Here is a 24,624-nt window from a genome sequence, read left to right as displayed (position 1 = left end):
CCGAGTTAATCAGTCCGTGTTGAGCGTTCGTTTCACCGATCACACGGCAGCTATCTTGGGTTCTTGTTGGCGCCGGCGCCCTTATTTTTGCTCGTAGATTTTCTCCGGTTCTGATTTATGCACTGTTCTGAAGCTTCAGGATGTCGTAGCTGTAGTTGTCAGCTCTCATTTAATGCGTCTGGATGGCGTTTCTGTTTCAGCTATCCGCAGGATTTTGCAGGATTCTGCCGGCGGCCCGGGATCTCAAAAGGATTACGACTCCATTTTGAGCCCGTTGGCCACGCCCCTCCAGGAGATCATATTCAATGCACACTTAACTCGGATCGCTTAGGCGCTCTGAGATCCTCTTGAGGAGCCCATATCCGCTCAGGAAATCGAGCTGGCAATCCGATCCCTCCCCCTCGAACGTTCCCCTTTCGCTGGTTGACTACAGACATCCCCTGCATCTACTAATGAGTTATTAATCACTAGGGCATTCTTTATGTGGTTTAGTATGTCCGTGACCCGGCACCAGTAAAGAAAGAAAGTCCTCATTCAGAATAATACTGGAAGATAACGACATGACCTGAGTCACGAGAGGTAAGACTCTAATACATGGGAAGAGTAATATGAAAGTAAACACAACTTTAGCTAAGTTGTTTTGTTTCTTTTACAGGAGAAACAAGAGGATAGTTGACGGTTACCTACGCATGAAAGAGGTCAGCGAAGCACAACATATTTAGTTGTTTGCAACATTAGCAAGGAGACTCAAGAGTCCTGCCAAGGTACATTAAATATAGATGTACAATGGAACCAACTAGTCTAATTGTAGACATATGTGTCTTTCTTTGTATCCCGATGTAGGGAATTCCTCCAAGAAACCAGGGTGAAAGAAGCTACCAGGGAGAAAGAATTTTTATTGCCCTTGATGAATGTCTGGCATTTACGCCTAAAGGACAAACTTGCACAATTGGGCTATTACTACAAGTGTATTCACAAAGTTTAAGAGATCACTTTAAACTATAATATATGCTAATTTGTGAAATTGACTTCTTGATTTCATGATTATTTACATATGCAAACATATTTTGTTTGTAAGATTTTATGATTTTTTTTATATTTTGTATGAGCATTTGAGGTGTATTATTTCTTTATATTGATTTGAATTGTATTAAAATGGTTTATGTATAGTTAGCAAATTGAGGGTCTGTTAACTTTTAAGACTCTATATCCCCTGCGGTCTTGGAAGTTATTGATACTTTTTTTATTTGAATTTAATTGCATTGCAATTTTTACAAAACTAAAAATAGAAGTCCCTTGAACCCATTGGTAGGTTTCCTTTTTCCTTTTTTCCATCCTTCCACCAAATGTTTAAGACGTTGCAATGTTTGGGTCCTTTAATTGAAGGGTATTGGAAGTGGTTGCTTGACACGGTGGGTAGAATTTCCGAATGAATCTTACTACAGCACTCGCCCATGAGGTGGACGCTCCACTCATCAAGGCGGACTATCGTTGGTCTTCCAAAGTTTGTAGTGAATGGAAGAGAGGTGTTAGAAACTGCTGTCGTTGATCAATCAAGCCAGGACAGTAGATCATCACAAGTTTGATTGATTCCACCGCTGCCGTAGTCATACAGAATCTGCAACCGCTCAACTGATTAAGCCCTCTTATAGTCAGGATTTCATTAGTTTGAATGAAGTAAAGGCGTACTCTCATAAAATGTATCCTGTAGGAACGATCTGGAAATTTCAAGAGGTAAGTCTGCACTTTGTTGAATTTCAGGACAGTCTGGCGCATCTCCTGGTGCACCAACATCCAGAAGGCCCTCAACAATAAAATTTTAGGACTCCAAACTAAAATTGAAGACAAACGGCAACAACTCTTCAACAATAATGTCAGCAACCTTAGCCTACCCACACCCAACAACACTAGCGCAGGCTTCTCGTTTAAGAAAGTCAACATCCCAGAAGTTCAAAAAATCATCACCTCCCTGAAACCCTCTAACTGTAAAGGAGACAGCTGCCCGGCACAGATAATAAAAGATGCAGCCAGAGAGAGCTCCCCATTCATTACCAAACTCATCAACCTATCCTTCACCAATAACTCCATCCCCAGTAACTTAAAACAATCATGGGCTCTCCCACTCCTGAAAAAACAATCCCTCGACCTGGCCATACCCACTAACTACAGGCCCATCACCACAGTCCCCTTCCTACTGAAAATCCTGGACATAGTTGTCTACATCCAAATTCAGGAATGCTTGTAATCCAACCAACTGCTAAGAATATGTCAATCTGGCTTCAGACCTCAACACGGAACTGAAACCGCCCTTGTTGATCTCAAAAGCCAGATTGATGAAAATAAAGACAAAGGCAATGCCGCTATCCTACTCCTACTAGACCTCTCAGCGGCCTTTGACCTGGTCAGCCATGAAGTCCTCTGTAATCACCTTGCCACCGCAGCCCACTTCTCCTCCTCTGCCATCACATGGATACAATCCTTCCTGGCAAACAGAACCATGCGAGTCTTTTCCACTACAGCTGCAGCTGATCCCATCCCCATCACATGCGGGGTCCCACAAGGATCCTGTGTATCCCCCACTTTGTACAACATATTTACAAAGCCTCTATTTGACCAACTGGACCGTCTGGGTATCACCTACACAAACTACGCACATGACGCCCAGATACTCCTCACCATCTCTGGTAATTACCAAGAAGACTCCGCCGGATCAACAAAATATCCTCCATCATTCAGGCATGGATGGCCTCCCATGGACTCTGCCTGAATGATGAGAAGACAGAGCTCCTAATCGTCGGCTCCTCCAACACTCTAACTAAACTTGACCCTAGCTACAACAACATCACCATCGATGGCCATGCCATCCCCATAGCCAAAAGCGTAAAAACCCTGGGTTTCTATCTAGATGCCAACACCAACCTCAGCAAACACACCAATATGACCGCCTCAGCCGCTGCCTATACCGGCAAGCTCATTAGGGCCAGCAGACCTTTCCTATCACCCAACAGCTGCCTCACCCTTGCCAGGGCCCTAATACAATCCAAACTGGATTACTGTAACAGCCTGTACCTAGGTGCTAATCAATCCGTACTCAACAAGCTGCAGGTTATACAAAATGACGCCTTGCGTGCAGCCCTCAACATTCCCAGACAAGAGCATATCTCTGCTACTAGGAAAGCCTGCAAATGGCTCTCCATACGCCAAGAAATCGATCTAAAAACCATCTGCCTCACGTGCAAATCCCTCAATCACCTAGCACCACCATATCTAGCTAATAAATTCACCCTGAAACCTGCCACCAGATCCACCAGATCCTCCAACACTCTTTGCTTATCAGTGCCCAGGTTCCACCTTATATTAAGGAAGGGAGAATTTTCCCCTTGTAGTATGTTATAGCTGCCTCCAGTGAGAAGCGACCATATTTAGCGTCCATGATTTTCACTTGGCTGGCTAGCGGTTTAGCTTTAACTTGTAGATCTTCAAGAAGCAGAGTCTCAACAGAGCTGTTAGTGGTCATTCCAGGTATTTAAAGGTCTCGACTTTTTCAATTGGGTTTGAGTCCACAGTCCAAACAAAGGACTCAACATTTTTTGGTATTGGATACAAATTAGGATACCTTCCTTTGGTTGTATAATCAACAGTAGTGCACACTTAGTAGGAAGGCATCATGTTCACAGTTGGAGTACCGCTGAGCGACATGTGCATCTGGTTTCATCCCACCAGGTCTCATTTACCCCATATTTATTGACGTTTTCCGGGGCAGCCCCACTGTCTACACACCATCTATGCTCTGTAGCAGCCCGCCCCTTCCTTCATTTTGCCACCGTTGGCAGTTCCGTCACTCCCTATTTGCCCATTTGTTGCCAGGTCTCTTTTTGCCACCACAAGCCCTATATTGATGTCTACCCCTCGTACCCTCCCGAATCCACATCCCCAAGGATGTTTAGCAGGGTCACTTTAGGGGATCTTGATATCTCATTCCTCCATAAGTGTGGACAGTAGCGTCAGGATCTTTTCTCAGTATGCCTTAATGCTTCTGTACCCCCATAGGAAAAGAAACAAGGATCCCACCTCGCTTTTACATTTCAGACAGATCTCGTCCTCCATCCTATCCATCCTGTGCAGGCTTGCCCTTGAGAAACTCACCCTTTGTACTATTTTGAGTTCTACCAGTCGTAATCTTATGGGCATATTAGTCTCCCTAACCGCCACTTGCATATCCACCCATTTCTCCTCTTCCAGCACGTCTAGATCCTGTTGCCATTATGTTCTAACTCTGACCAGTTTCTGTGATGTGAAGTTATCAAATGTTTGGCACATTATTGTGATCGCTTTTTGCTTAATCTTTTCTGTGAAAAAAATGAAGTTAGGGGATTGTGGTCTGGGACATCCCTGTCCCTCCCTCACTGGGTTTGTAGATCTCTTGGTCTCAGACTTTGTCGTTTGTGCAGTATTGGGAGTGTGGCGAATCTATCCCCTTTGAGTATGTCTCTGAGACTGCTGTTTGACTACCTCCTGTTGTCTGCCCATTTTATAAACTTCTGTGATAGTTGGGTGCTCCTATAGCAGCATTAATTTAGTAACGATCTCGTTGCACCCCATGGCTTCAATGACCTATTTTCTAATTTCTATAATGCCATGCAATACCGGTGGTGATCTGTCCCCCATTAAAGTGATCTGCAATTTTGTTTGGACTGAATTCTCCCCGCCAAACACCCATTTGTTTGCTGCCACAAACTGTGAAGCCTAGTAGTATTTGAGAACATCTGGTGCCCCAGGGCCCCCTTCACAAACGTAGTTGGTCAAGTTTTTAAATCAATCGTGGGTTGCCGCATCCGCATAGGTTACTTTTATTCAATCATTTTATCTTTGTGAAGACTTATTTGGGGACTGATGGCGTATTCTGTCATATTTACAGCTATTTGGCGAGTGTGATCATTTTAAATAAGCTGGCTCTCCCAATAAGAGGTAAGGGTAAGGACGCCGAGTGCTTGACATCCTCCTGAAGCCTGCTGAGGATTGGTTCCAGGTTGTTCTGTAGGAACCTCTGCTCCTCTATGTGGCTCTTGATCCCCAGATAAGTGAATGGTTCTGTGGCGGTCTGCAGTGGGCACTCCTCCAGGACAGTGTGCATGAATTCTGAGGTGGAGTTGTGTGTGGCGCTGTGTTTTGTGGTGTTCGGGAGATGCACTATGAGGCTGGGACTGGACGGTGCATGTGGCGCAAGGTTAGGCTGCGCTCTACGCAGGTTTTCTGGCAACTCGGCAGATGAGGCCTTTTCTTCTGTCTAGTATTCAAAGCCGCTCCGTTTCTTTTTCACGAACGTAAACTTCTTGAATCTTGGTTTAAATGTGATGGGACGTCAAAGAGCCTTTTACTTTTCTGAGATTATCTTTCAAGTTTGATTAGAAGGAATTGCTTTTACTATTGCCAAAATATTGTTTAAAATAGTAGAGCTTTCCTATCGAAGTATCCCTTCTGATGTTTAATGTAGGCAATACCTACCCTGCTTAGCATGCAGCAGCTACTCGCAAGCACCCGCTGATCCAACTCCTTGCTTGTATTGCACTTTTGTGTAGAACATAAATATGTTGCACATTCTTATTCCTTCTGCCTATCAACATGCTGTAAAATCTTTCTCTTTGATCTATACGGATCTGGTTCTTTAGTGATATTTGTTCTTGGCTCATTCTCTATATTAATTCAACCGGGAAACCTGGCTCATAGCTTCTACTTCATACGTCCTCAGACGCATAGTATGACACAACGCAAGATTGTTAGGAAGGCTTTTGGAGGAGGTTTTCAGAAGGTTGCTCTTTAGCTTTGAGGAGTCGAATTAGGAGTGACTACAGGGAGTGCAACACATCTGAAGGCATATAGGACGGACATGATTTCTCCTTGCTTTAGATTGCTGCAAATCTTCATAATAAGCGTACTTTTTGTGCTTGCAAAAAAGAACTCTCCAGTTTATACCTTGTGGCTGTGTTCACCCTTAACACAAAGTGAGGCACACATCATTTACTCGGTCTTATGAAGACACATGCAAATATGCTCTTTAATTTTTAATTACATTTTCTCTTGAAGGGAAGATGACAAACGGTCAATGTACGCTTTTTTTTGCACCACTTTCATTTTTACCTTTCTTCCCAGAAATAGAATACATGCTTTCTATTGTTTTATAGTGGAGATCACAAGGCAATTTGTGTTGTGTTTTTAAATGCTTAACTCATTTGCTGCCTTTGTTTTGAGTTTTGCTACTCTTAGGTGTAATGCCTTTTGGTGTGAGAACCAACGCATCTACTTCTGATTCCACCCTTTACGTTAACTTTACATATTAGAAAATCTTTCCTGACAAGCTGTTGCAGTTAATGCTTCTTGGCACATGAATGTGGTTGCACGCCTTTAAATGCGTTCTCTAAATTAGCTTTATTTTAGGCTTTTTTTAAAATTTATATCCGAGTTGTCTTAAATATTTATTTCTTGCGTTACTTTTTTCTGGAAAGTGTCCTTTTTTACAATTTCAAATGTCGTTCTATATCGCTTCCCCCAAAATGTTCCCATCAATGACCACTTCCTGTGCTTTCCTTGCTTTGAATTGCACATTGCCAGGCAGAGTTCCCAGAACACCTCCCTGGATCTTTTGCATTCACTGTGTTTCAAGCTTGTCTTATTTTGAGGTTTTCCATCACAAGGACTGGGTGTTTTATTTTCCCTAAATAGTATTTTAAGGTTTCCAACAGAATTCGAACCTGTTGCTTTTCTGATCCCATAATAAAGAATACGCGTTAGCTTTGTCTTCTGATCCACTCCTTCCTTTTGCCTTTCATTGCTGGCACAGATGATAAAAGCAATACCTACTCTACTCAGTGTAATGCATTGACTCCTGCCCTGCAGGAGTACAAAGATGTGTAGTAGCCACAGCGCCTACTCTGCCCTCATACTGCTACAAAAAGAGAGATCCCAGTCGTGAAGGTAAAACAGGTACAGCAAAGAGATATACCTTCTTCGCCTTTTGTGGCAAAGTGGTCCAGGGAAGGCTATACTCTCAAGAGGGTGTGAATGAGAAACAGTAACAACCAAACGGCAAAGTGCAACAGTCCAAAATAAAGTAATGTTTAATCAAGGCCCTATAAAAAAATATATACTTTAATTAAATAAACCATGTGCAATAATAACTAGATGGAAAACGCTACACAAACCTACCCCTGTAGAAAGAATACAGAAAATGCAAAGATAGAAACATGCAACACTGTTGGTATTGAGACTGGGAGAAAAGGCAATACAAACCACAATGTTCTTTGAAAAGGATATGTTCTTAAATGCAAAAGGGATTAAAGTGACCTAGCCTGTCTGTCTCTACAGCCCAGAAATTGACCAAGGGGGCAATTATCGAGCAATAATACCTTTGCAGTGCCTAGGTGGTTTAAAAACGGCAAACCAGGCTTCATTGCCTTGTTTTGGCGGTTTGATCCAGATTAATGCAACAGTCGCTGTAGTCTAGACGGCATGCAAATAACGAGTCTGTTTCAAAATGAAGGTTGTTGCGGTTCGAACTGAAGCTCGACCGATGCAGATTGTGGAGATCACCCGGTTCATTTGACGGCGGATGGGTTGATGACAGGATGCTTAAGGTGAGTCAGGTCAATGCTGTGCTTGAAGGTTGTGGGTCTGGAAGAACACCAGGGTAGGTTCACTCGTCAACTGGATCTGGGATGAAGGCTGGAGGTTCGAGTGCCCGTTCAAGAGTTGCAGGTGCAGGGATTCTTCTTTGTTGGAGCGGAGGCAATGACCTGCATTCGCTGGCGCAGTGCAACGACTTTTGTTTGACATGCATACAGCATTTAGAAGGTCAATAAAAGCCAAAGGCAGCTCTGAAGTCTCCTGTTAGTTCGAACGGGGATAAACGCGCTCGATTCAGGGCTCGCAGTGGTTTGACAGCAAAGTGCAGGAATCCTGGCTGTCTTGGCTCTCGGGTGCTGTCAGTCCCTCTCCAGGGTCTCTGGGTCAAGAGCAGTCCTTGTTTTCGGGCTTCCAAACGTGGCAAAGGCTGGCCCATACCTCCACGGGTCCTTCAGTGGGTGGAGTTCCCAGGGTGGCAGGTCTTACTCCATCAGCAGGTCCCCCCTTCTCGTGCCCAGGGGCTAGCTAGGGAGGAAAGCTTGCCTCTGTTTTGGATAACCTGTCTTCATCTCACTACTGGAAGACTTCGGCAAAGATTACTCTTCCAACAGGGTCCAAAGGAATTTTCCTTCCAGGGCTAAAGTCCAGAGATGAATAGGCCCCGATGTGATTGGACTAAAGCAAGATGGGTCCAGTCCCTGTCCTTGTAAAAAGTGGATTTTGCCTTCTTGCATGATAGTCAAAGTGCTTTGTATTAAAGCAAGTGGAGAGGACGGGAAGGACAAGGGATATATAGAAAAAAGAAAATGGTGGAATCTTCTTGCAGCTGGTTTGAGCTCCCTCGGTCTATACTAGCTTCAACCTGTCCCTTGTCAATAGCATCAAATGCCATTTTGGTATGCAACACCCTGGTGTGAGGCTAGTCTTTTTGAGATGAGTGTGCCCTTTCATTCTTGCTTCCAAGTCCCTACTAGATCTACCTCGATGGGCTGCCCTACCTAACAAAACTAACTAATGTGCCCACTGTCCATAGCAAAGTCCAAAAGTAATCAGTCTGTCCAACGTCCCAAAGCTAATCTGTTGTGTGCCTACCACAAACCGAAAGCAACTTAAAGTCCAGGAGAATGACTCCCTTCTCCTCCCTTCTCCTGGATAGGTTTTCCCAGCCTCAAAAGACGATCTTCAAATAGTTCTTGACTATTTCTTGTACTAACTGGTTTAGTTCATGAAGGAGGCTCTTCCACCCTTTCGGTGTCCGGGTCCTACACTTAAGCAATCTTCCTGTTGATGCTATTTCAGAGCTTCGCTTCTGTTGCTTTACATTCTCTTTTTTTAGTGCTCACCCCTCTTTTGTAGCTCAGTCCATATACTAGGATGAGTCTGAGTAGTCCCAGAGTATTCCTCACTCTTTGGTATGTTCGAGCCTCTCCTTCAGCTTCTCCACATAAGCTGATTTTAGGGCTCTCTTCCTAGTCCTTGTTCACTTTTGATGTTATTCGGCTAGGGCCTTCCCAGCGGCTGCTTATAGTTCTTTCTGTCTCTTGATGTAACGGTCATGGGAAGGCTTTGGACAAGAACCAGACTAGGGACAAGGATATATAGGCACTATAGATTGCATTCAGTGGCAGGGTGCTGGGGAAAAGACAAAATGTTCCCGTTTTCCTTAAAGTTAATCCTCCGAGGTCTGCTAGTTTCAGTGCACAAGATGGAGCATTGAGCATTAACTATGGGCAAGATGGTGGTTCACCTCAGCAGTAATCTAAAGTAGAATGTTGAGTGCAGATTGGAGGTGAGCACAATTCTAAACTTTCTTTCATCAACTAATCCAGTGAAGCCCAGACATGGCTTAGTCCAGAGGCCTACTGAAACAAAACTTGGAAATCTGCAGCAGTTTTTATTTACTGTTGGGAGTGCATTGTTATTGAGAGCCTTCTGCACCTTTAAAGTTAAATGGTAAAGGAACGTAATTTACTAAGGTTTATTGGAATGTCTATAAAATTCAGGAGTTAAATGTACATAATCGTTATAGGAACGAGCATACATAAGTGTTGTGAACAGATCTAGTGGTAGCGGCTTGCATGAAAAAGAAAAGCATGTTTCTTTGTGAGGCATCACTTCGAGTGTTGTGCGAGAGCGCTGTGCGAGCGCAGCAGGAGCCGCAGTAAGGCTTCACACCAGATTAGGCATATTAACGGAGCTAGCGAACGTAGTTTAGTGGTGAAATTAGGTAATAGCAGGGCATCAGCTGTTAGTTAGCGATAGAACGCAGTGAACTTTGAATGGGCTAAATGCTTTGACGTGCACTGCTAATGCTAAAATAGAGACGGTAAGGAAAAGAAACATCATTTACGCTGTGTACTCAGTCAGTGAGGCGCAGGGTTATTTTACAATAACAGTTGCTTGTTTGGAGTCTCATGAAGCCCTGATGTTAAAATTGGTCCAGGAAAAAGGGTTGTAGGGAGTTCCTTCATGGAACAGGAGTCCCTATTCCCAGTAGGGGAGTCTCTGCCTGTGAGGTTCCGCTTGCGGCCACCCCTAAGGGGAATGTCGCTTAGCAGGCTCACCTCCCTAGCCTTATAGGGAAAGGCTCCCCTATAGGGAGAAGTGACGAGATCCCATGTTTTGTCACTTTTGCCAGGTGGCAATTCCCCGCAGTCATTGTGAAAGTGTAATCGAATACAATTATGCTCTGGGCACAGTGAATCTACCTGTCACATTTCCAATAATGTATGCAACAAGTCAGTTTTTTTTGCCCTGCGCCTCTGCAAAATTTCCTGAGAAATTGATTTTGAAATGTTATTTTGATCATGCTTATAGTTTTGTCCCTCTTGATCGGAACTTGACGCCTCTTTATAAAGAGAATTGGAGTTCTCTGGATATGGTTTTAGGGAAGTTTTGTCCTTGAGGGGCAAAGTTAAAAGGGAAATAATGTTTAGGTGCCACGCTCTAACTTTAGTTTTCTAGTAGAGAAATGCAATTTTGTCATTGGGGTCTGTGAGACTGGCATGGCATCAAGAGAGACAAAGATTCAAAAGTAAGTTTGAAAACCTTTATTCTAACATTTTGTGGAGTTGGTATAATGTCTACCTGGCCCTAACTCTAAGGGGGTTGTTTTCCTGAACTGATGCTTCTAAGGGCCGTCTGTCTAAACCTATGCTTGCCCTCACTCTTAAATCAAGTGTGAAAGGGGATTTTCTTAAAGAAAAATGGAAATTAAAATGTAAACCACCGCTGGTTTCAGGTAGTCTTACCAACAGGTGTGGTTCTGCCATTTCAAAATAGTTGAACTCAAAAGGGTTGCCCCTGGAAACTTCCACGCAGGGCTATTGCCGTAAGTCAAAAGAAAATCACAATGTCTCTGGGTCTCTTGGGGTTCCCTTCCCCAAGCTCGGACCCCTCTGGTTTAAAAACAAAAAGTTAGTCCTTTCCATACCTCTCAGGGCTCCCTTCCCCAAGTCTAGGACTCCATGGCTCAAGAGTCACAGTTTCTTACTTTACATCTTAACTGAGGATTCACAGTTCCATTCAGGCCTCCCAGTGTTCCCTTCTCCAGGTCTAGGCCTCGCCTGTAAAATTCAGAATGTCCTTGTGAGCCTCTCTGGGTTCTCTTCCCCAAGCGTAGGCCCCTTTTATCTTCAAAGTTCTCCTTGTCAGGAAGTACCTTTTCAGTGTAGACTTCTTTCCTGGGGGTAGTATCGGAGATTTTCCAGAACGCCATGCTCTTAGATCCTTCGAGGCGCAATCACTCTGATCTCTGAACCCCTCTCGTTCTTTTCTGTACTTTTCTTCCTCTTAGCTCCCCCTTACAGGTGCCCCTTGCACCCCTTTTTACTTAATCTGTATTTATTTTACATTCTTCCTGTTTTATTGTGCACACTTGCACCTTCTTGCTTTGCTTTCTTCCGGTTGCGCCTATTGCACACTTTTCACTTTGTGCACACTTGCACCTTTCCCTTTTTGCTTTCGTGGTCGCTCGCACCTTTCTCTCGCTTTCGCGTCGCTCACACCCTCTCTCGCTTTTGGGGTCGCTCGCACCCTTTCCTTGCTAACGGGTCGCTTGCACCCATTCCTCCCCCTTTCTATTCTTTAAAGTTCACTTTCCTGTTATCTCTTAACTTCTGCTCTGCTAGCGCATCTTTCTTTATGCTTTTTCTTACTTTCTGCTTTTTTTACCTTCGTGCCGCTTGTAAATCGTCTGTTTTGACTCCAGCCACCCGCACATTCACAAGTTTTTCTCTTAACTGTCACAAAACTCACTGGGTAGCGTGGCACTGGCGTGCGGTCTCCTCCGGATACACTTGGTCGAGGTCAGGGTCTCACCACCTCCCCCTCAGATACCCATGGAACCGGCACACTTCCCAAGGGGATGAGCATCTCTCTGGACTCTGCAAGCAGGTCGCAGTCTGCCTCAGTCCGTCTCTCTGTAGACACAGCTCCTTAGCCACACTGCAGCCCCTCAAACACACTGTGCCAGCGTCTCGGCACACCGCTCCTCTCCAGACTCTCCATGCTTCTCCTACTGCAGCTCCCTGCTCCTTGGCTCTCTTGGTCCCCTCAACAACTACAGCTCCCTCCATGCTTCTGGCAGAACCACCCTTTTTAAAATGCAGCTGAGTCAATTGCAGTCAGATGTGCACAGTTGGAGTAAAGTGCCTGACCTTGCTTTACTCTATTACAGAGGCGTGGGCAGGGTAGGGTGGGGCAAGGCCCACCCAAAATCTGCAAATGTTAATGTCACTGGGGTGGGCCCAACTACATTCTACATTAACTTCAGGCACAACTTGTTAGACAATCCTGGCTACTGTTCTGCGGTCTATTAGTGGGACAATTCACAGTTGTTACATGGCTCACTTTGTATCCCTTTGTTGTTTCTATGGGTAATCCTCAATGCTCCCCATCGCCTCTTCCTCATCCCAGTACTTAATGGAAATGGTGAGGGGGGAGATTGGAAATGCCCCATTAAGGCTGAGGCAGAGTGGGTTTGGACTTTTCTCATCCTCTTTTCAGTATTAGGTGTGGGGATTTGTTGGGGCCTATTGAGGTGATTGGGTGATATTTTCCATCTTTCTTTATTTGGGTTGTTGAGGTAGTAGTAATACTTGGGTGTTGGTTCTAAATCCCTTTCTTTACTGGAGGGGGATAACTGGTAAGGAACAGATGGGTTTGCAGCATATCCTCTGGGTTTTGAGGACAGAGAGACTAGGTTAGTGTCAAGGGTTGTGAAAGGGTTTTGTCTCCCTAGATGGCAAATATGTTTTATCTTTCCTTTTCTTGAGGGAGGGTCAAAGTGCAGAATGTGACTTCGATGACAATAGCCCATGAACAAAGAGGGGAGCGTAGGATGGATTGGGGCAAGGAACGGGGGAATACCATGTCCCTCCTTAGGATGCTCTCCCTGCAGTCTCCAAGGACACCCTGTCCAGGTGATCCTCCCTCGCGTGTCCGCCCCCAGGGTTGTGATCCAAGAGCACTGGCCCTTCCCTGGCCATCTGGATAATAGATCCCCGGGAACTACTTGTGAGAATTCCCTCGGGTTTCTCACAGGCCTCAAGTTCAAATCCTCTCCAAATTGGCGTATGGTTTATGGGAGGCAGAAATATGCATAGCCCTGCTGCTAGGCTCTGTGGACCTACCCCTGGGTCCATGAACGACCACTTTTCACTCTTGTTTTTTGATGATTGGCACGTTTCACTCCCCTTGGGGCATACCTCTGACCTTAGGGGTCAACATATGCCTAAGGGCTTCCCCAATGTGTTCACAGTGCAAGATCTGAATCCAAAATGGCAGCCAGGCACAAACATTTTAGCCAATCACATGTGTGAATTCTTATAGTGTGTCAGCTGGTGCAAAATCTCTGTTTTTGCCCACTTTTAGAATTTTTTATTTTTAGATAAAACCCTCTGGGCACATTATCACTAAACCAAGTTAAGATGCCAACTTCTCAATCAAGAATGGTGTTACTCTTTAAATGTTTTTTGCTGTAGTTGATAGTAAAAACTCCCTTTTTGGAGTTTGAATGGGCTTTGCTTCTTTGGGAACTACCTCCTAGAGCTCCCCCCACAACCAAACCCTACCGCTGGCCCGACAAAGCTTAACAAAGCTTTACAAAAATATTCAGGTTTACATGTATGAGGGTTTGTTTGTGTAAAGCTTCATGCCTTTTCATTGAATGGCACCAAAGTTATTAGCATATTAGAAAGTGGTCTTCCTAGTCAAGTCCAACGTATTCATTCATACTCTGTATTGATAAATCCCAGAGACTGATAGCCCTCTGTAATGTGACCTACCAGAATAAAATATGGCTAGATCTAAGGGATAAACGTACTGCAAATGCTGATTTAAAGTTACCTGTAGCGTTGCTTCCAACCAAAGCGGTTTGTTTTGTGTGTTTTATTTATTATTTTTTATTTTTTTTATTTTATATTGTGAAATTTCTTTGTTATAGAAATTGGATGGCTTCTGCAAGCTGCCTGAATTCAGAGAGACCGATGAAACTGGAGGATGGAATGCCACCTGCAAAAAAGCCAAGGTAAATCGAAGACCTGTTCTTTAAAGAAGGCTGAAGTCTAAGTGTATCATATCCCCTACTTTGTAGCCTTTTCCTCATTTGTCATCGTTTTAATACCTGGGCCATTCCTCGATGGGAGGATGTTGATCAGAAGGTTCCTGTTATGTAGAATTTGATGGGCAGGTTAACTGAGATGATCGAATGTTATTTGTAGACATTATCAGGAATAATGGAAATTATAACATCTAGCTGCTGTCAGTATTCTAGTATTTGGCCTTTAAAACACACCTGGGCAGTTCCGCTGGGAGGCAATTTGAAATGTTCACATTGTCAAAAGCCAACTCCTCTAGAGACAATCTTTATGCAATTTTGTTTTTTCCCATTTGCATAGTTCATGTTCAGAAACCAGCCTATTGGAGAGCTAGTCTTCCTCTTCTGGTTAGCACTGCTGCAGGGATTGAAATTAAGATCGGAAAAGCAGGAGCTAAAAGCAGCTCCTGTGTCTCCAGCCTAAACCAGTCACCAGGAGCCACCACCGGGTAACGAGGAGCTAGTACATAGCGTTCCACAAATCTAACTTCCACATAAGATGCAAACATATAATTTCGCCCATTATTTGATATAATGCAAACATATAATTTCGCCCCTTATGCTTTTAATGTCGTATAGATGTGTCTTAATGTTTATATATTTGTCCCAAATGCAGAGTTGAATTCACATAGGTGTTTGTTCTGCATCAGTTAGCTTGGGGAGCCAAAAGTATCTCTTCATGTTGGTATCAAGCTAATCTTTTAGGTCACACGCAGGAGCTGAATAGCTCCCAGCTCCCCTCAATTTGGATCCCTGTGCTGGTCTTGTGTTATCATAGATGTCTCGGCACAGGGTTATTTTGTACTTTGTGTAAACTTTTTTTTTTTTTAAAGATTGCATGTGCTTTTCACTGATTACAAGGTTTACAGTGTTAAGTACATCACTCTTCACTCTTGCCTTCTGACGTGTGCCCTTTGACTCTTGAGTGGCCTTGCATTGTAAGCTTTTTCCTTTACAATTGGTTAAGACATATTTGCATATGGTTGTTCTATTTCTGTAATGGTCACAAACAAGCTGAATGTCAATTGAATGCAATGCTACCCAAGGGCGTTTTTAGCATTTCCTTTTTTAAAGTTCTCAGACTTGGCAAAAGGAAATGTAACTCGAAGCAGATTATGTTCAGAATTAGTTAACGTTCTCTGGCTACCAAAAACGACCTCTGCATTTAGCGCTAAGTGGAGATATAGCCCTCTGATAGTGGGAGCATAAATCACATATATGTATCCTCTCTCCCCCGAGTTCATTTCCACTTTGCAGACACAAGTTCACTTATCTCAGGCTGTTCAAGTGATACATATATATTCCGATATATAAATAGATTTGCATCTTTCACAGTTGCCATAACACTTTGTGTTCATTTTAGCTAGAGCAAAAGGGCCACTGTTGCTCTGTGAATGTATTGGGCAAAAACACATGAAATATTTTGTTTTTGTTGTATTTTTCTTGTGAGTCATAGAAGTGTTGTGATGGACAACATAGACGCTAACTGTGCAGATTTTCCTAACACCCGACCGAGGGCTCAGTGCCTTTGAGCATGATTTTCTACCCCTTTCCTTACAATTTTTGGAAATTTGTCTTAGCTCAAACTGGATCAAGGGCATCTGACCAGTGTGGCTTGAAAATGCTACTTACCCTGTCCAGTTTTTAAGGGAACAAACGGTTGCAGACCCTTAGAGCCCACTCTTGGATTATGACCTTGTACAGAAGCATGCAGTGGGTTTTTCAACAGGTGTTTCTTTCTTGTATCTAGAATATGTATCCACCTGCAGACTGCCTCCCATACAACTTTACACGTTTTGCAATTATTTTTTCACACATTCACATTAAAACAAAAATGATTTACTATAATTTGAATACAAATGCAAAGTGTCCATTTAGGTTTCTAAATCTGTCTTTCCGGCTGCTAGGGTCCAGGCTTAAAATCCTCCATGGAGATGCAGACACTTTATATGTGTTTACATATCATTAGTTGGTTCTGATTTACCATAGAGTCCTACAGGCCTATGTTTGCAACACAAGTTGAATTAAACAAATATGCTTCCATGTTTCACCTGCATCATATTTCTAGGAGTTTTATTTTTCTTTCTGATAAAACACAAAGCCAATCATTGGTTTCTTTTCATATACAGTATTCATTCTAGGCTATTTTATGTATGCTTTTGTTTTTATTGTTTTATACATTGTGAGAAGCCAGGAATGAGTCGGAGACTTTTTTTCAGAAAGCAGAATGTCCAAAGTAACAGTACTGTGTCCAAAGTACTATTCTGGGCCTCACATTCTAAAAATCAACTCTAATGTGATAGGAAAAATGTCTTTGGCCTTCAGTAGTATACAAATGTCCAAAAAGGAAATGTGTAGCTCCAACATAAACATTTCCAGAAGGATAGAGTTATTTGTTCCAGAGGGTAGTTACCTTTCCCTGGATTTCTCTTTACTGTTTTATACTTCCAAGAATATTAGTTCCTTAAGTTTCTCTTGATCAACAACACAACTGGTAAACAAAACAACTTGGTTGTGAGTCTGTATCTTGGTATAATACCTGGTATATTCCCTTGTCAGGTTTTCACTCCTCTTAAGTATGTCTTAACACAGCTTTTCGCTAGTACTGGTACATCCTTCTCGGGACCTTTTTGTGATATGTTTCATATACACTGCTTTGCGTGTCCTTGCCTGGTGTGCTTCCCTACCACGGCTTTCTCCTATAACCACACTTGCAACTGTGTGGTATATTCACCTGCCAGGGCTTAATTATATGAACTCTTGCAACTTCCTAGTATACTCACCTGCCCAGGCTTTTCTCTCGTGACTTGAATATGCCTGATATATTCCGTCTCCAGTGGTTTTCTCATATGTATATGGCATACATTTACAAACTTAACAGTCTCTTGTATCTAATTCGCTCTGTCTCTTTAAATGCTGTGAGTGGTCAGTAATGCGAGTAATTTTCTCAAAACGTGACATTTTATTAAAGTAAATGTTTTCAAATAAAGCCTTGCTTGCCATACTCTACTAACAAATTCCCTACCTAGTCTAAAGGTTAAAGAAGCAATCTCTAGCAAAGGTAAACTGGCCCTCACTCTAAACAACAAACATATACAGAAAAGGATAAGGCAACACGAGTTAATAAACAGTACTAAACAATATCTGGATGACCTTCACCTGTCCTGAGTAAGATCCTTTACCCAGGTTTTGTTAACTTCCAAATGTTCAAAGGAAAATAAGTCTTGAACCAGTTCTTTAAAGGTTGCATGTTATATCAAAAGTTCATCAAACAAAAATCCACTGGTAACAATTCTTTGGTTTCAGTTGAAAATATCTCCTTCCAATTCCTGCAAAGAAAATAGCACCAATGGTATTCCTGGTTTGGATGATAAAACATCTTGTTTTCAAGATTATTTACCACCGTTCAAAAGAATATGTAATAATTGCTTTCAGGACTTCTCCAGCTACAACTTTACAATTGGTTAGAATTTCTTCAGTACATTTGGTATATTTGTCAGGATGCTTCTCTTTGGGTTGCCGCTTCCCTCTTGAACAACCAGCCTTCTACTGTTACTTTGAGAACAGTCACCCTTTGTCTCACAGTATACCACTATTTCAAACCACTCCGATGTGATATCCACTGACCAGTTTGTATACCACCACAGTTCAAGTACTTCTACCACTCCTTTGTACTTCTGAATGATCAGGCACAGCCTAACAAGGCACTTCTACCGCTTCAAGTAGGCAAGGCACGCTTCGCTTAAATGACTTTCTAAAAGGGATGGCCTCTTTGCCTCTTCCGTCTAATTGGCCCAAGAATAACCTGCTTCTGCCCACCAGACTTACTTAATTTCAACTGCAGTCTTTAGCATTACAGGTTATAGTCTACTTCTGCGTGTTCTTTACAAGCACCCAGCTCACCTTCCCCAGCTTTACTCGTGCCTTTTCTGGCCAAGTAATTACCCAGAAGCTGTAGTGCCACTCTTTCAGCTTCAGGTAACAGTGCCACACCTGTATCTTAGTCCACTTGACTATTGACAACTTCACTGAGTAGGTGGATAGCTTTACACAAGGCTGGTGTCACTATGGAAAGGGTTTCCCTCTTGGCTTGGGTAATGCTTGTACTTTTCTTCAGTATTATGTACTCTTTACTTCTTGGAATTACATTTCAATTATATATATATATATATATATATATATATATATATATATATATATATATATAATAAAAGGCTCAGTCTTCAAATAATTGAGTACACACAAGCACTCTTTAAGGTAGATTTTTGAACTTTGAAGTGATGAACAGAATGGTATTCCCGTGTATTTCTAAAGGAGGAAACATCTGACTTCCTTCGGGAAACACAGTTGGTCATACATGCCTTCCTTTGATGCATTTTATTACTCAGTATCACTTGTAACTCTTGTACCACGTCAATGTTAGACATTCGGAATGGATTTAACAAGCGTTCCTTCACAATTAAGGACACGCAGCCACTCTTTTTATTCTGAAAAGATTCAACAATGGATGTAACAGCTTTCACTTCTCACGCATACCTTACAGCTTTCAGAATAAGCGTGAGTGCTAAATTTCCATTGTTAATAGACAGTTTAAAGCTATCTAACAACTTCTACTTGCTTTACACAAGTTACTTCAGATCTGGTTATAGTTACCGGCAAGGCTTATTGGGTGAATCTGAACGCTGTGCTTCATTCACCGGCTTCACGGAAACTGCTCTGCTTCCCCAACTTCCTCAACCTCTGCTACTACTTCTGGCTCACTTGGGACATACGCCCCTCTCCAGCATGGGTGTCTCCAGTCCGGCCACTTTAGTTGGGAGTCTTTCACTCCTGAGACCCTCGGCTTGCCTTCTGCTTCTGGCCTTGGGCTCCTGCACAGTCACAGCTCTGCAATCACAGCAATTCGGCTCACATGGGGAAAACTCCACTTCCAGAAAGTCTTCCTCTGCACAGCCTCTGCAATACAGGTTTTGGAGACATAGGACCCTCTCGGAACTTGTAGTTAAAATCTGCTGTCTCCATGGTCCAGCATCACGCCTGTGCTCCCACTTCCTCGAGTCTTGCCAGCCTCATGCTTCTCCTCTGGCTCTACTACTGCAAGCCTTCAACTCCTGCTCCAGCCCCTTCTTCCTTTCCTTTGCTGCTGGGCCTTTTATGCCTCCCAGTTTTGATAATTGTTACGCTCACCTGGTTTCTGCGGCGCGTTGGGGCACTTTTGCAGCCCTCCATGAACTTGAATCACCCCCTTCAGGCCTCTCCCTCAGGAGAAAAGCTGTGAGCAGTGGTACGTGGTGATACTGCTCCTGCGTGGAGATAAGAGTGTGTGTGTGTGTGCCAATCTGTGATTGTTGTATCTTTTGAACCCTTTACCCCAAAGTACGGTTTCTGTGAGCATACGCTGACTCATAAAGCTCACCTGTAAATTATGGAAGATAAGCTCTCCGTCCTGCTACTTCTGGCAGGGGCACGTCGAATGGGATCTAGTTCCTTCACTTATCTTTGATGAGGATTAGTCCAGTCCAGCTGCGACTATGCTTCTCCTTATGATTGGTAAGTCTTTCTTGAGCTCTTGTGATACTGTTCGTTCTGTTTAATGTCTTTATATGTTGCTCCTATTTATGTCTGCAATAATGTTTCTCTTCTGTTTTCTTCCCTTAGATGGAAATGCGGCCTAAATGCAGCTGTGCGACGCGAGATATGGCCGGATGGAAGATGCATGCTACTGCAATGCTCAACAGCAGGTAAGTGATGGTTTAAGGAAAAGCACGAAGTATGGCGAAGTGCAACCTTAAACTTACTGTTTTTTCGAAGTCTAACCTTGTCTTCTGTTTTTCCTTGCAGGTGCTGCTGTTGACGATGGAGAATGTCGTGCTGCGGTGCCAAGATGAAGGTTTCAGCGTTCCGGAAAGTGTAAAGTGTACCTGTACATCTCTTCAGTGAACCAAGTATGCTGGCAGGAAGCAGGTTGTCCAGGAAGCAGGATCTTCAAAGATAAGTCTGACCTCAGACGACGGTGAGCGTTACGCTGCTTGCAAGTGCAGAATAACGCAAAGCGTCTGTCTTGAGGATCGGGGCAGCTTATATAGCTGATCGTGGGCACGCCCATTAGGGCTGGCTTACCATCCACACCCTGCCACTCCTAGAGAGAGAGCGCACATGCAAAGGCAATCCATTAGCAGCCACACCCAAGAATGCACTTGGGACTGCTTAATGGATGGAATGTTCAAGGTTAATGCATCTGAAGTGCTATGTCCATGATCAAAGCTTTTTGGTGTTAATATGATGGTGTTTACTTTTGTTCATGAGCATGGCGCCAAAGGCGCCAGGACAGTGTTCACCCAGGTCACCTGTGCATGCGACCCCTGCATGCCTGTGCCCCTGACTTCATGACCATGACAATAATATGCTTCAGGTGTGAGCTATTGGCTTCAATTGCCGGACTCCTTCGATGGCTACTAGGCTTAGTTGCCTGACTACTACATCTACATGCCTCTTCAGCCCTCTTCCTTGTCTCAGTTCCTTTAGTATTCTGGGAAATGTAGTTCTTTTCAATAAAGTTAGATTTTGTTCACATCTTGATTCTTTATAAGGATAGATTTAAGTCCCTTAATACTTTAAACACATGGGCTATGGGCTTTAACGTTTACAGAGGGAGATGGTTTAGACAAGACCTTTCCATAATCCTTTATAGTGCACCCTTGGGAATGAGGAGGGCATTTAGTTTTGGTATAGTGTGTGAACCTTAGGGTTCACAACCGTAGCTTTAATGAGGTTGAGGGACATTGAAATGACAATAAGCTATAACCTCTTTGGGCATAAAGGTAAGGATCTCCCTTTCAGAGGACAAATGGTCTCTTCCCATGGAATCTCCTCACCACCCTGGGCCTTGTCTCCACCCAGGTGATCCTCCTGCAGTACACCACCCCCAGGGTTGGGATCAGGAGGTGTCTGCCTTCCCCTGACCATCTGAGGGAGACTTTAGGCCGTGTTTCAGTGCGGGATTTGCAGGATTCTTCACAGTGCCCTCCACTTGTTCATTCTTTCATATGTATTGCATTCACCATTATTTGCACTTGGCAGGGTTGCCAGTATGCCCAGTGTCCCTGTTCCCTTGGGTGGACTCACCTGCTCTTGATGGGGAGTGCTGATTCTTCTGCAGTATTCCTGTGGTGACTCTTCGGCGTTCCACGCCTTTTTGCTGATTTAGCGCTGTAGCGCCTGTCTCTCTTGCATCTTCTGCTCGCCTATTCAGTGTCTCTCCAGCCTTGGGTGGTGTGGAGGCTTCCTCCTGCTTCAGGCGTCCTCGCAGCAATACCATACCCTCCTTTCAGCTCTCCTCTGCCTCTTTTGTGAGCCATTACTGAGCGTACTCAAGTTCTCCAGCCAGCATCTGCTTCTCAGCTGGTTTTCCGGTTCAAATCACCCAGCATCAGGTGCGGTTCAAATCACCCAGCATCAGACATGTTCTTGCAACACCTAGAGCGTGGCTTGCGATCCTGGCCTCCATTAATCCTCATTTCTTGGCTCATCTTCGTCACAGTACCTTCCGCATTTAGGGAAATAGAAGTCTGTTTTGATGGCTTGTATACAGATCCTGTGTAAGTGTTTTCACTACTCTTCCTAGGTGGGTGAGTGAAGGTATGACAATATGCTATTAAGTAGAGGGGGAATAGAGGCGGTATCCTCAAAAGGGAAGGGGAGGATACCATGTCTTGTCTGATGATGTCCTGACACCTCCTAGAACTCTGCCTCGACCCATGTGATCCTCCCTCATATAGCGCCCCCAGAGTCAGGCTAAGGTAGCGGCTGCTGTCTCCTTGGCCACAAGGGGAGAGGTCGTAAGTGATGACACCATCGCATTCATCACAATATATTTCCAAGGAAATAAAATCAAGTCATTTTCAGGGTTTGAGACTGAGGTGGTGTATTATGTTAGGTTACACTTCCTCAGTTTATTAACTTTAATTGAGCACCATAGTTAAACGTAAATATCTTCTTCTAAAACACACACCACAAACTTCCCTATATTTAAGGATCCTTTTGCCAACCCTAAGAAATAAGACACATGTAGAATAAGTATGTAAACCCACTGATGAACACCTAATGTTGTGGCTCATAGATTCCAAGTAACTGAGCATTTAGGGAAACATGGTAATATTTAAGATTCTCTGGATTATATCCTATCACCATCCCCACTCTTTCCCTTCAAGTCTTCAGAATCTGTGATGAAACTTTCTCAATCTTATCTCTTGCTGGTTTGTTCAGGCTCTACACTCATATTACCTGCAAGGGGTTGGCTTCCCTCCTATGCGTATCGGTTTGGTTGCTGCAAGGAGCATTTTCATTTAATAGCATTTTGTTTGGTCGGGTAATGTTCTGTTTCACCCCTAGTTAGTTTGCTGGAAGTTTCTCTGCTTGCCATAGCCCTGATGCTCTGGCGCTGTTTTCGGTATGTGAGCCCCAATAACTGTTCACTCAAGCAGAGATGGCTGTCCCCTTGACATTACATTATCATTTATATCCACACATGGTTCTGAAACCAATGTTGGATTTGCAACTGTATGCGCTGGTTTGGGACTTTATGGCCTGTTTGGTGTTGCTGACTTGTCCACTTTTCATTCAGTTTTAGTTGTTGTTGGATGCAGTGGAATTAAGGGTCTTTTCTTGGTTTGTGGTTCTTTTATTTATAATTGTTACATGATTTTATTCAGGTAATATCAGTACATTGTAGGTTCACAAAGAGGCTTCTGACCTTACACCAGTGCTGGCTCTAATGATGAAGCCAACTTTGTGCAAGACTAGGACTATCTAATGGAGAACGTCTTCCATCCTGACCTGCTAACCCATCCTGCAGCATATTGTAGTTTGAAAAATGCAAAGTGAAAGACAAGGAAGAGGTCTTTGGCTTGGTCATGACTACAAGTGCATGTAATGCCATGTTAGGTCCTCAGAGGGTGAAGAGAGGCAAAAACCAGATCACTGCATCATGGTACCCCCAAAGACTAGAGCCGGGTAAGCCCTGAGAGACCCAAAGACCCATTGTCAACATTGGGAGGCAGGCCAAAATGATGAAGGCTGTGTGGGAGACCCCATGCAATGCCACGGTTTTGGCCCACGGAATTAACACACCCTTGTGGGGATGAATTGTGTTATGATCACTGACTGTGGCCCGCCTGATCAGAACAGGCAGGCTACATAGAAAAGTGGGAACACAAAGATACCAAAGTTGTTGCAGAAATCAGAAACCTCTGTATTATAGGCAGAGGAGTAGGCTTATGGCCAGCAGAGTAAGTTAGGCACACTGGACATGGATGATTGACTGGGCTGTGGGCACAGGGTGGGGCATTGATGGCAGACTTATACAAGCTAGGTACACCCACTGGCATGGAACCCCAAAGTAGGAAGGACAGAGTTGGAGAGGGGGTGTGAGAAGGGGAGGGCTGAGAGGGGGGAGGGAGAAGGGCGCAAAGTGACAAGAGGTGCGCACACGCAGTGAGAAGACTCTTGCTCCGCAGCCAGCACCCATCCAGGAACACGATGTGTGGAAACGGATTTTGGCTGTTGCCAGGGCTTAGTGGCCGGTAGGCGAGAGGGGGTCACTAGGTAGGATAAGTGAGAGAACAAGTTTCTGTCTGGTTCCCTGGGGAGGGGGTAGAAATAGGGGGTCGCAGGGCAGCTGGGCACTTATTCTCAGGTAATTACAGGGTGTAGGACAAGCTTCCATCTAGAGCCCACCCCGTGACACATTCCCACAACAAGGGAAACCAGAGTCTGTGTGATTCATAGGTCAGGGGAGATGATAATTATAGGGTGCAGGGCAGGTCGATCCAAAGGGAGGTTTAATTATAGAGTGTAATGGGGAATGGAGGAGGCTCCCAGAAAGGGGTGCAAGCACTCAGGGGGCAGCTTGTTAACCTGGCAGAGGGCAGGATCTTTATAGGGTGTGGGACAAGTAGGTTTCAAGAGGCCCCCCCGCCCACACCCATGATTGACAAAAGAAGTGCAACTCGTTTTGCAGGGCTCAGGGAGGCTTGGAAATGACAGTGTAAAAGGGCAGGCCAGCCTTCATAAGGTAGGGGAGGAGGGTCGCAGGACAGGGGAGTAAATATTCAGCCCTAGGTGGCAGATTACACAAACTAGTTTCTGGCTCAAGGTGGCTGACGTTGTAACAGGTTTTCCGACAAGGGGAGTTGGGTGGGCACTTGGAAGGAATGTGATCCCTTTGTCACTGGCTGTAAGCTGTTCGCCTAGGCTGGGGACAGGAAAGACTTTTAGTTTGGTGGGCAATATCCTGTGTGCCAGAAGCAAGCAACTATAGGGTTCATAAAGGTACAAAAAAAGTCACCAGGCAGTGTTGGAACCAAGTACAGTTAAGCGTTAATGCAATAGTCAAATGCAGGACACAA

The 24,624-nt window shown here is 44.0% G+C and overlaps 1 protein-coding gene across 3 annotated transcripts in view; it reads left to right on the top strand.

Moving 5' to 3' along the window:
• Positions 1-24,624, top strand: part of FAM118B (family with sequence similarity 118 member B) — a 499,459-nt gene that overhangs the window by 115,085 nt on the left and 359,750 nt on the right. For all 3 annotated transcript variants that reach the window (XR_011274526.1, XM_069614207.1, XM_069614206.1), the window contains exon 2: positions 14,066-14,149. Coding sequence is in view for 2 of the 3 variants with exons in the window: in XM_069614207.1 (XP_069470308.1) it covers positions 14,073-14,149 (77 nt within the window). In the remaining variant the exon portion in view is untranslated. The remainder of the gene's footprint in view (positions 1-14,065; positions 14,150-24,624) is intronic.

The sequence above is a fragment of the Ambystoma mexicanum genome, chromosome 9 (assembly GCF_040938575.1).
Source record: "Ambystoma mexicanum isolate Mex_15411 chromosome 9, UKY_AmexF1_1, whole genome shotgun sequence".
Classification (NCBI taxonomy): domain Eukaryota; kingdom Metazoa; phylum Chordata; class Amphibia; order Caudata; family Ambystomatidae; genus Ambystoma; species Ambystoma mexicanum.
Note: the sequence above shows the minus strand (reverse complement) of the source record. Positions and strands in the feature narration are given on the sequence as shown.